At 40.8% G+C, this 12457-nt stretch overlaps 1 protein-coding gene across 2 annotated transcripts; it reads left to right on the forward strand.

Annotated features, from left to right (window-relative positions):
* The first annotated feature begins 463 nt into the window (after positions 1–463).
* Positions 464–11927, forward strand: GCLM (glutamate-cysteine ligase modifier subunit). 2 transcript variants are annotated; one of them, XM_075038978.1, is made up of 7 exons: positions 464–702; positions 3647–3712; positions 5465–5549; positions 6301–6372; positions 7648–7850; positions 9093–9207; positions 10944–11927. In XM_075038978.1, the coding sequence occupies exons 1-7, from the start codon at positions 583–585 to the stop codon at positions 11111–11113; spliced, it is 831 nt and encodes a 276-aa protein (XP_074895079.1). In that variant the 5' UTR covers positions 464–582; the 3' UTR covers positions 11114–11927. The 2 variants fall into 2 exon arrangements, with proteins under 2 accessions (XP_074895079.1, XP_074895080.1); XM_075038979.1 differs by having other exon boundaries at positions 466–702; positions 6316–6372.
* The last annotated feature ends 530 nt before the right edge of the window (positions 11928–12457 follow it).

Raw genomic sequence — 12457 nt, forward strand, 5'->3', positions numbered from 1 at the left:
GCCGCCGCTAGGGGCCGAAACGGAGGGGCGGGGGGGCGAGGGTGTTACCGAACGCCGGGCCGCTCCCACCCGGCAGAGCCACGTGTACCCCGGGCGCTCCTCAGGGCGCGACGCCGGGGCCGGCTCCCGCGTCCGCTGCTCCCCCCCCCAGGCCAGACCGACACACGGATCCCGGCTCAGCGGCCGCCACGGCCCGCCCGGGGCGGGGCAGCACCGGCCGCCCTGCAGGGCCCGCACCGCGCTCGGAAGGCCACGCCCCGCTCCGCGTGCGGCGCCGCGGCCGCCGCCCAGGCAGCGCTGCCCGGTGAGGGTAACCGCCTCGGGAGGGGCGGCGCGCAGGCGCGTGGCGGGATCGTGAGGCGGCGCCGGCGCTGCCGGGCTGGTGCGGTCCTTGCCGCGCTGGGCCCGCCCCGCCGCCCATTGTCCTCGTGCCATGTGACCGGGGACGGTTACAAAGCATCCCCCCCCGCCCCCCGGGCGCCGTTATTTGTGCTGAGTCACGGCGCAGCGCTGCTCGGTGCCGCAGGTGTCGCGGGGAGCCCGACGACCGCCGCCGCCGCAGCAGCAGTGCCCGGCTTTCCCATGGGGACGGAGGGCGCCCGCGCCCTGGTGGAGCGGGCGGCCGCCCTCACCCTGCAGACCGGCAACCTCCTCAACTGGGGCTGCCTGCGCAAGAAGTGCCCGGCCACCCCCGCCGAGGAGGTGAGCGGAGCGCGGCGGCCCGCGGAGCTTCCCCTCGGGACGCCGCGGCGGGCGCTCGCCTCTGAGGCGGGGGGGGCGGGCTGCGGCGGGCGCCTGCGCGGCGGGGGGGAGCCACGGTGGGCCGTGCCGCGCCGCAGCCGAGCGGCCGGTTACCCCGTCCCCGGCGGGAGCGGGGACGTCCGTGCGAGCGAGACGTTACCCAGAGGCGGGCTTGTTCTTCTGGCGCTGCGCAGCCCGGCCTGGTGCCCGTCCGTCACCGAGGGGAGAAGGGTTTAACTGCCCTGACGACCGCCTCGGCGGCGCGCGCCCGCCCTCCGCGCGCGCTGTGTGCGCCCGTGGCCGTACCGCTCGCGAGGTGCGGGGCGGGAACGGCAGAAGGGGCAGTTGTGGTTGTTGTCTCTTTCGGGTGTTCTGGCCCGTTGGGAAGTCGGTCGGGCCGGTCCCAGTCCGCGGAGCGGCACCGCGGGGCTGGCCTAGCCGCCGCCAACCGCCGGCCTGGCGGCGGGGTGCGTGAGGAGGGAAGCCGGCCGGCTGGCCGTGCTGGGGAGCGGGGAGACGGCCAGGGCAACCCGCGCTAGCGACAGCGCAGAGGAGACCCCACGCCCCCGGCAGCACTTTGCTGTGTCTGAGTCTCTTTCGGAAGGAGCCGGACCGCGTTTCTGCTCTCGGGGGATGAAGGCTGAAAACGCTTACAAGTCGAAGTACTGTTTGTAACGGCAAAGCAGATCCCTGATACCTCTTGAGCAAGAGAAGGGTGTGAGTAGGTCTGAGCTTGCGTTACAAGTGATGAAAACTCTCTTTTCTAACCTGAAATTAATGTAACTTCTTGGTGGTGACAGGTCTCAGGAAAATTAGCCGTTGCTGTCTTCTTTGAAGAGTGTAGCTGTCATTCTTTTTTAAAAAGTTGAAAGAACTTTTAAATCACCACTTTATTACCTTTAGCAGTATGTCTCAACACTTAGAATAGTCCTGATAAAATTCCTGGAGATCCTGTGGCCATGAACTTCAGAACCACTGTATTTACTGTCTTGTCATGACACGGTAAGCTGAAGACAGTCATTTAATAACAAGAAGAGCTATGCATTTGGCTGATTATTGCTATGTAGTGGCACTACTGAAAATCTAAAACTTGGTGACTGGGAGGATGATGTAATGAGAAGGAAGAATTCATCATACTTTTATTTACTTGTCGTGTCGTATTAACTTTTTTTATTTGGCCTGGTTGCTTATTACAACATTCTGTGATCTGTGAAATGGGGCTAGATTCTGTAGCGAAGAGATAGCTGTATTGTAATGGCCACCCTTTTTTAAGAGTGGCCAGTGTGCATAACTAATCAGTTAAGGTATTTAAATTCTTCTATTTACAGGGAAATCTGCATTTAAACATAAGGCTGCCTGCTTTCCAGAGTTGCTGGAATTCCAAAAGCAAATAATTAGCATTAATTATCAGAAATAAATTGGCTTTTAACTCTTTTGTTTGGTGTACTTAGTGTGTGCATAGTTCTCTGTGGCAGAATGTGAGCTAAAATTTTGCACACTATGAACCCTAACGTTAGGAGTTTGGGAATGTAGCTGCATTTGGAAAAGCTGATCAAAGCAGTCGGATACACTCTGCTTTTCACATGTGTTGAGGGCAGGGGAATGGTGTGCTTTGGAGACAGAGGCGCGTGCATACAAACTGCAGTAGAAATACAAAGTGTAACAGCTGCAAAGTAGCAATATATAGAATATACATGTTTAGCACTGTCTCACTTTCCCTCAGAAAGGAAAAAATAACATTATAAATTGCATCAAAATAGGCTAAAGAGTTCCAGCATTGTGGATAGCTATCTGGGGGTGGGGGAGTCAATTTTTGCCTTCTGACTCAGTTATTTTTTTCATGCCATTGTAAATGATTGGGAAAGAAGGTATAGAATTTGCACTCACAAAGTATTATTACTGTATTATGTCTTAAACTTTGTGATAACCATTTCTAGTAGGGAGGTTGGCTTATAGTTTGTGCATGGTATTATGAGCTCTCTGAATTAATGTTAGGTGTCACAGGAAACTGCTATTTAACGCTACAAAAAGTAGGTACCTGCATAATTATAAAATATATTGCTAAAAGTGAAGTAAAGCAGCAACTCATTAAAGTGGTGTCCTACCTGTGGCAGATAGCAGTCTTGACAGTACATTTCCTTAGCCTGCAGAGTAACAACTCCTGAGATGTATCAGAGGGAAGCTAGAGCATTGGTACAGCTGAAGCACTGGTACAATATGCAGTTAATTAGCTGATTTAGACTTAATAGTTATGCCTTACTATGTTCAAGAAAATCCATGATCAGAATCCTAGTCGAGTTAATTTTGCATCTGTGGATGCAGGAAAAATGCAAGTGTGGGGTAGAATCGGAAGGTTCCCCTTTCAGTAATGAAGGACTTAAAAGCATTAGTGGTTTGGCACAGTGGAATAGGTAGGCAGTAAATGAAAAGGATCAGATGCATCTTGGAAAGAGAAGTATTTAATATAATGAATATTTAGTGATTGACTGTAAAGTCTCATTTCTAACAATGTCACAGCATGTATGCTATTATCTGAGTACATTGTAACTTAAGAATCTCTATGCAAAAAAAACCCCAAACCAAAACAAACAAAAAAACCAACCCACCCCACACCCTAGTTCTTGCTTGCTTAGTATTGTTCTTTCCTTTAAAGATGGCATTGGTCTGAGAAATAAATGAAATACAGTACTTGTGTTACTGCTAAAATGCTTTGTGAAAGAGGAGAGGAAAATATTTAAGTAAACTAGTTTGAACAAGTTTCAGGTGGAAGCTATGAAGGAAGAATCTTCTGTGGTTGAAGGAATTGTGTCATTAGTTCATCTGCTCAGTCTACACACCTATGAATCATTGTATTTCTGTGCAGCTGTAACATACCTACACTTCAATATGAAAAAATATTTTGTAGGTGCGGGACTGCATTCAGAAAACGCTGACTGAATGGAGCTCAAAGATTGGACAAGACCTAAATCAGGTGGGAGAGGTATTATGCATGTTATCCATGTTACACATCAAAACAGAGAAATACGTAGTTGGTTACACCTTTTAAAATATAAATGAATCTATTAAATTTCTGTAAAATTATCTGCAGCTCCAGATATCTTGAAAGAGTATTTCTCGCACACCCCCTTTTTTTTAAATCTATTTAGTAAATTTGGAGAGGTTAAGAAATACCAAAGTAAAGAATCCTGTTGATGGCAAGTAAGACAATTCTTAGCAAAATATAAGTCCTGGTCTGTAAGTTTTGAAGTTAATTGTTGGCGAAATCACAAAAAAAAAAAAAAAATCTGTGTACCTTAGAAGTTTGCTGGCATGCTTGTAAAAACTCAATGGAGAATTACTAAACTATGGAGATGATAAACTAAATAGCTAAAGATTGTCCTGTTTGGAGGGAAACTCTGAAGCGTAGCCTTGGTTGTCTCAGAAATATTTCTGAAGATGCAGAAGTGGCAATTTTTCCCTTAAGAGCTAAGGACTTCCACATAATTCTTAAAACCACAGTCCTGGGCATCTGATATCAAGATCTCGCTGTATTTGCCTGCTCTTCTTTCACAGTTGCTTCTGAAATTCAGTGAAACAGTAACAGGTTCCCACTAAATACATTATTTGCTCTGTGAAATATTAGCATGTTTCATTTAAAAAAAAAAAAAAAAAAAAACACCAAAACACAAAAACACACACCAAAAAACTAGAAAAACTTTCATGACCATTTCTTTGGGTTTTGTTACCAGTTCTTGTGTAATGGTGGCATCAACTGCACATTGCTGCATTCCACACTGGAGTGTGGTGAGGCAGTTACTGCTGAATGATTTGTGGAAGATCTAATGATTGCTCAAGAAGAGAACATAAACATTTGCCTCTAAGATGTACTGATCCATTTAAAGTTAATTATTTAGGGTTTTACTGTCAGTTTTACTGTCAAAACATGTTAACTGCAGAATTCCAAATTCTTTTATAAATTATACTGGTTTCCAGTAATTAAAAAAAAAAGTTAACTTTTGTTTAAAATGCTGACTGTATGGAATAACTCGAAGACTCGCTTGAGGATTTTTTGGTAGGGCGGCAAAAATTACCACAGAGTTCTTGGTTGGGGATGGGGTGTGTGTGTACAGTACAAAAATCTCACGTAGGTAAACACTTAAAGTCAGCTTGTGCCAGCTGACATGAGATGGCAGCCTAGTCTTAAATGAGGTCAGAGGGTGAAGTCTCTGAAACTTTCCTAATTTTTAGTTTCAGAATTACTGTTTTAAATCTGTATTTTACAGCATTTTCACTGTAGGCTTTTCATAGGCTTCACTGAAATTACAAGATACTTTTATGCAAAGATGTTCACACCCAACACCAAAACCCCCTCATTCTGATCATGGGGTTTTTTCAGTTGGTCATGGAGTTTTTTTTAAAGCAAGGCATTTGAGTTGGCACAGTGATCTGTTTACACCAGAAAATCAGAACACTACTAAATCTTATTCCAGTAATTCTTACCAGTAATTTCTATATTTTATATTAAGGGTGTATAGGGCCTTTCATATAGCTTCATTTCCCTGACCTACCCTTGGAGATCAAGAAGCATTGGGTTACTTTCTTTCTGTCATTGCATTTTTTGTACTGTTTTTTGTTTCTGACTGTTGCAAGTTTGGGGGTTTTTTTAAATTGCTTAAAAACATTCTTCAGTAACTTACTGTCTCCTCTTGACAAGTTGTTCCTAAGTCTCATGTACTTACTACAGGAAATACTGGAGGTTCTGGAATGTACTGTAGCTCAAGCTATAGAAAAAATAAATCCTGAAGAAAGGGATGAGTTGAAAGTATCAGGTAAGAACATAGTAAAAAATCTGCTGGCATAAAAATATTTAGTATGGAGTCATTAATAGGATGTTCATATATGTATATTTTTTCCACCATGTTTTTTTTGTAATTGCAAAGTCAAGTGACATCAGTGCACACTGTCATACTGTGGGTAATCGAGAAGTTGGGTAAGAAAGACTTGAATTCATATTTCAGGTTTTAAAGCAGCTCGGCATTTTTCTAGTTAAACTTACATCCCCTCAAGACATTTTAAATGTATTTTGTGAATCTTTGACTTTTCTGAAGCAAAATATTACAGATAATACTGCAATTAAGAAGTAGCATTGGAAGCACATTTATTTGCATAATTTTTCCAGGTTGAATATGATGAACTTGAAGGAGGCAGTCCAAACTAACACTAGTACATTTTGAGTCTCAGTAAGTTGTGAAGAGGTCTGTTTGTACTATTATATTCGGGGGTTTTATACAGGTTGTTATGGTTATTGCTTAGTGTCTTGATGCTTAAGTCCTAGCTTTACAGCTTATTAGATCATCTAACTGGATTTCTTGTTCTGAGACTGCACAACAGCTTTGAAATTTAAGAGAACAGTGTCTTTATTGGGAGTCACCTTTCAGAAGGTTGTTTTTTTCCAATTTTTTAAGTAATTGGTGTATATTCTAAGAACCCTTTACCCAAGAACTCATAAGTAGTGTATATAGCAAAAGTAAATAGCTGTATATTTAGTAATAGCTGGCTTGTTTAGTTATTGATTTTCAGTTTCTTCAAAAATAGCAAAACTCTTCGTCATTGGATCAAACTCTTCATCGATCAGAGATGCAGTTGACCTGGGTAAGTGTGAAACTCAAACTTCTGGTAGGGTTTCTTTACTTCAGTATTTAGAAATAAAATTAGAACCTTTTCCATCTAAGAGGTGTATGTAGTGACTGTCACAAGTATATCCTGTTTTCCTATTAAGAAAGACAGGTTGTCAAGTCTAGTTACACGTTGGTTCAGTCAGTAAACTTATTAAATGTGGATCATTGTAACCTTGGGTCCAAAAACTCAAATCTGATTCCTTGCTCCAAGCAGGAGCAAGTTTTTATTCTTTCACACAAAGCTTGTTAAAAAGTGAATAGCATGTGATGTTTTAGTAACAGTGATACAGTAGTTCTTACCAGTTGTTGTTAGTTGCCAGTTGGTTTTAATATGATGAACTCTGCTGCGAACTGTGCAGTGTTCCAGAGATTTTTTAGGAAATAAAACAGTGCTGCAAGCAGCTGATGAAATAGTTAAGTTTCCTTGACAATACAATACAATGGCTGTACTGATACATAAGTTTTGTTAGCCTAAGGTAGCAGTAATTGTGAGCAGCAGTGAACTTTACCACTTTGGAATATTGTTGGGCATAAGGGGTTACCAAAGATCAAAGTGTCAGATATCATTCTTTTCTGTTGATACCCCAGTTAATAGCCTCTTTATTGTAAATTGTAGTACCATTTGTTAAAATTATGTTGATAGAATCCTGTTCCAGAAGGAAATAATTTATTTAGCTACTTAGTTTTATTCTTTTTGCTGTGAAGAGGAAGCCTCATGACTTGCATCTTTCCTAAAGCTCAGTGATGGTCCCAAGACTTGCTAGTTCTCTCTGGCAATGTAAATCTCCACATTTGGTGTGCTTTTAGTCTAACTCCTCACATATATCAAATAATTCTCCTAGTCCATGCCCTGTACTTGAGTTACAGTTTGGAGTGAAAATTACAAATTTTGGAAGAAATTGAGAGTGAAGGAATCAAGAATTGTATGTCACCACTGTCTCTAGAGAAAAATTCAGTTTTAACATTGAAAAGGAGAAAAAAGCGTCACACTTTTTTTGGTGGTGGGGTTTTTGTTTTCTTGTTTGTCCTGTCCCCGTCCCCCCCTGTCCCGAGACCTACAGTTGTAACTTGGCCTTCAGCTGTATGTTTGATGGTTTGCTAAAAACTGATACACTCAGAATTTCAAATAGTGAATGGGAAACTAGCAGAGTGAAGCAGAATGTGTGGTTTTTGCTGAATTTGAAGAGTCATGCTGCTTATGTTTGTATCTTACAAAAGATTTTGCAGTGTCTCTGTTCTTTTTCCTCAGCATGTCGTGCCCTTGGAGTCGCTCAGTTAGACTCAGTCATTATTGCCCCACCTCCTGTTGAAGATGGAACTAGCCTCTCCTTGGAGTATTTGCAACCTTATTGGCAAGAACTTGAAAATCTAGTTCAAAACAAAAAGATTGTTGCCATAGGTACCTCTGACCTAGATAAAACACTGTTAGAGCAGCTGTATCTGTGGGCACAGGTGAGAACAAACTTCCTACTTGTAGTATTTCTAGGACAGGGTAACTGTTTTGTTGGCTGTCACACTATTATAGATGGGTTTATATATAAAATATTAATTAGCCCTGTTATTTTTAGCATCTTGTGGATGGTCGCCACGTTGTTCAAGGTAGGGGGAGGCTCAAAGTGTGACTCACTTTTTCAGCATGCTTATGTACAGACCAGCAAAAGCTGGAAACCACAGGTCTGTTCAGTAGCAGGTTCCTTGAAGTACTGAAGGTTTGAGTTTTGAGTGCCTTTATATTTTAAGAAGGAGTATTAACAGTACTTTTAAACCTTCAAATTTATTCCAGTGACTCTGAAAACAGCTGTTTTCATTTTAAGCTGTGTTATGAATGGAGGGATTTCCCCTTGGAAAAATGCTGCTTGAATGCTAAGCTTAAATGTAAAGAGGAAGACAGACTGAGAATGAAGTGGCACAATACTTTGTTGTCCAATGTGACTAATTGCCTCTTAACATTTGAGTGATGGAGGTCTGTACTAGTATGTGCCCATGCTCATGTAAGCTTGTGGATTTACTGTTTCCTTATTAGTTCTTTCAATACTCCTTTTACAACATTTCTTTTGTGGTATGTGAACATACTGTATCTGCATAAGAGGTCCTGCTGAGAGTCCTGATTTGTGCTCCTTGCTGTTTTGTGTATACTGAGAGGAGGATAATTGAGGGGATTAATGACCACCTGCATGGTGATCATGAATGCAGTTTGTGATGAGCAGAGAAAGAGTCAGTGGAAGAGCATCCTTTTTAAATTAATCTGATTTAAACACTTATCTGAAGGCATGGAAGACAGGAAATTATATATCCTTTACAAAAAATTGTCTGGATTTTTTATTTGAAGTCTTTTTCAAACTAATGCCCCTATAATGGTTTTACTTGGGGGGGGGGGGGGGTGTGCGGGCGGGGATGACTGCTGCTGTTTAGGGAGCACAGCAGACAGGAAGCTGGAATGGGTTAGTACTCAACTTGCTGTGGCAGCACCTGAAGTTAGATTCTATTTGTTTTGGGCTCTGTGCTGCAGGAAATTGCAGATGTAGGAGTTGCCTGTTCAGCATCATGCAGAATTAAATTAGCCTTCTTCATACCTTAAAACAATGGTCAAAGGCAAACTGTTCAAAGCAAAATTTCTGTTCTAATAGAGGGTATGGGGGAAACAACTAAAGAACATTAATATTTTTTCTTATGAAATTATTCTGCTATTTTCAGGTGAAACCAAGTAGTAATCAGGTAAACCTAGCCTCCTGTTGTGTGATGCCACCTGATCTCACAGCATTTGCAAAAGAGTTTGACATACAGCTGTTAACTCACAATGACCCAAAAGGTAAGGCTTTGCCAGATTAGTGAACAGAAGACTTCTAAATGCATTTATTCGGTACAAAATCAGGAATAATATTTCTCTGAACTTCAAAGTTCGTTACACTTGAATCCTGAACAAAGGATTCTAAAAGTTTCTCCTCTATAAAATATTTCTATTTTAAGTTCTTGCTTCTTTTTCAAGGAAGGGGGGAAAAAGGCAATCTTGCAGCCTTAGATAGTTTCTTGAAATCGTTTTAATCAGAGAAAATAAAGTAAATAGCAGAACAAACTACTGAGAAATTTGTACTACATACGTTCAAAAAATAGCTTATTTCCACAAAACATAGAATGAAATGGCAGTTGTATTGCTGAAGGCCAGTAAATGACAAATGAAAATCCACTTTCCTGGAACTTGTCTGTGAAATAGCTTGCATAGAAATGTTGATGGTCAGTTGATTTTTTTGAGTAGTTTGGTAATGTTAGACATGTAAAATCACTACATGTTAAGCAGGATTCTTTCAAAGTAGTAACTTCTTAAAATAACATTATTTCAAAAAGAGTTGGTGCAAATTCTTTACCTGTTTTGTGCAGTGATTGATTTACTAAATGATTGAAGGACTTGGAGGCTTTCCTTTAGACTCTAGAACTCTCGGTTACCAGCTCCCTAGAATATTCTGGGATATTATATTAGTTTCTCTCCAATATCATCTAATCTTCTTCACTATAACAATGCCTTAAATATCTTGCTGGAATTGTAAGCAAGAAGTCTTAAACAATATTTAGTTCATTCCTTCCCTACATTCTTCCTTATGACCAACTATTCATGATGATCATACTTTTCCTTCCTTCCCCTTTCTTCCCATTCTCCCCCTCCCCCCAAAGAAAAAAGTATATGAAATGTTATTTATGAAGTATGTGCTTTATAGTACCACTGTTGCAACTAACGAATTTCATCAGTGCTTGAGCATGTGCCAGCACTGTTCTGGCAGTATGCAAGATGAACTACCATTCAATCTGACAATTTCCATGTCCTGTGAAGTCCAAAGTGCAACTTGCAATTTAATAAATACTCTCTATCGGGAATCATGAAATGAAGGAGGAGGAGGATGTGGATAGAAAACAAAGCAAGTAGTGATTCCTTTATGCATTGTTTGCTAACCTTAACTTTCTGTAATGGGCAGCTGAAGAGTATTGAGACTCTCTTTAGGGAACACTCTTCATCTAAGAGATTGTTCCCTTGACTGAATTTCCAGAGGAAACTAGGAGGATTTGTACTTGCCTGCCTTTTCTGCTTTGTGGCATTCAAGCCCATTTTCTTAATGCTTTCTGGGCCTGTGCTTATTATGAGCCCAGTTATGGGAGATGCTGTAAATGCTGAGCTTTCAGTGATGGCAGAGGTAACTGAGAATGCTCAGTACTTTGATGATTTCAGCCTTATGCTTTACACACCCCTGGCTTGTCTAGCTATCTTCTCAAATTTAATTGTCATTTTTTCCTGCAAATGGCTCTGCTGATCATCTCCATTTGATATTGTAGAAATCTCAGTTAATTAGTTTTGTGGGAAATACTCAATGTTGCAAAAAAGGTATCCGGAAGATTTCTTTTGTAATATTCAGCTGCTTTTACCCTATGTGCGTTCTGGAAGAGTGCACCTGTGGAGTACCTGGCACTGCTTAAGATTTTTGACAGTAGGGAAGTGTTGCTTTCTGCGGCTGTTTACGTGACATTATTTAAAGCATGAATATCCTTTTTTAACTTCAGAATTACTTTGTGAAGCAAGTTTCCAAGAAGTTCTTCAGGAAAGCATCCAGAACACGAAAGCACATGAGTGGATTCCTTTATGGCTTCTCCGGTATTCAGTCATTGTTAAAAGCAGAGGAATTATCAAGTCCAAAGGCTATATCATGCAAGCTAAAAGAAATGCCTCTTAAAACACTTTCTTTTTCTTTTTTTTTTTAAATGGCTTACTGTTTTAATTTCTTGGGGATGGGGGGAACATTGCTTTTTTTATAGAAACACTTTTACAGCAGTTGTGAAAAAGACCAAAAGTTGTAATTATTCAGTGTGATGTCAGCAGGAGTGTCTGCAGTGTTCTAACACTATTTTTCTTTCTTAACCTATTGACCAGTTAATTTAAAATATGAAATATTTTGGGTTTGTTGTTTCTAATTGAAATTATCTATAGAGAAACAGTTTAAAATATTTTTCTTTGTATGACCAGTTCACTGTAAAATTATCATTCTATTTTAGCTGCCATGAGGTAGTATAGAGAAACTTATATATTTTTTTTTAAAAAAAAATGAATTTCTCTTTAAGAGTTACTTATCTGATAGGTACATATATTTCAAGCATTTGAGGACTAGTTTTTATAGAAAATTGTCATTTTTTATGAAAAATTACCCCAAAAAATTCAACTGGTATCTCATTACTTGGTATGTATATATAGGCAAGTCAGCTGTTTAATTTGTGTGGATGGGAAAATTGGTTTATTTTTAATATAGTGTAAAAGACCTCCATGACTTAGAAAAAAAAATGCATCTTCCAAATTACTTTCTGACTGTTACTTGAATTCCTTCTGGCTTCTTTGTGCCTCAATATGCTTTGTTTAGTGTTTTCACAAGTGTGATGGCATCTTTAGTGTTTGAAATAGAAAATGTATTATTCTGTGAACGTTTAAAATAAGAATTGAAAACAAGTGATGAAAAAATTTGTTAATTGAATATTGAATTGTGCCTGTCTTCTCAACTGTGGCTTGTTTTTTTTGATACTTATGAACTACGCAATCAGAATCGGCCAAGTCAGAACAGATAGTAAATGTTGAAGCTGTTCACTATAGGATTGTGTAAAATGGATAACTTCTTTTGAGGTTGCCTAGGAAACTTTTTTGCTTGAGTGCCATTCAGAAATGATGTGAGCAAGGGTTAGCTTGAAGTTAGGTATATTTCTGTTCGGCAGTAGCTTAGTGCACTGGCTTTTGAATCCTAGAGAGATTGCTGTAGCTAAGGCAAGGCTTCTGGTTTAATGTACTCTTTCTGTCGAAAAGGCCTTTTCATTTCCTTGGCCTTTAAATCAGAACAGATAGTAAAAGTTCAACTTGTAGTTCAGCAGGAGCTTGATACTGAGTGTCTAAAATACTCATTTTCCTTTTGATTTCAGGCAGGAGCAGGACTTCATACTAGTAGTACTCATTAACTTGTACGTGTTTTGAGATTTGGACTGTAAGCGAATGAATTTCTGCCAACATCATTCAAATGCTGTCATGTAGGCAGCTAGTG

Source organism: Buteo buteo, chromosome 10 (assembly GCF_964188355.1).
Source record: "Buteo buteo chromosome 10, bButBut1.hap1.1, whole genome shotgun sequence".
Classification (NCBI taxonomy): Eukaryota; Metazoa; Chordata; class Aves; order Accipitriformes; family Accipitridae; genus Buteo; species Buteo buteo.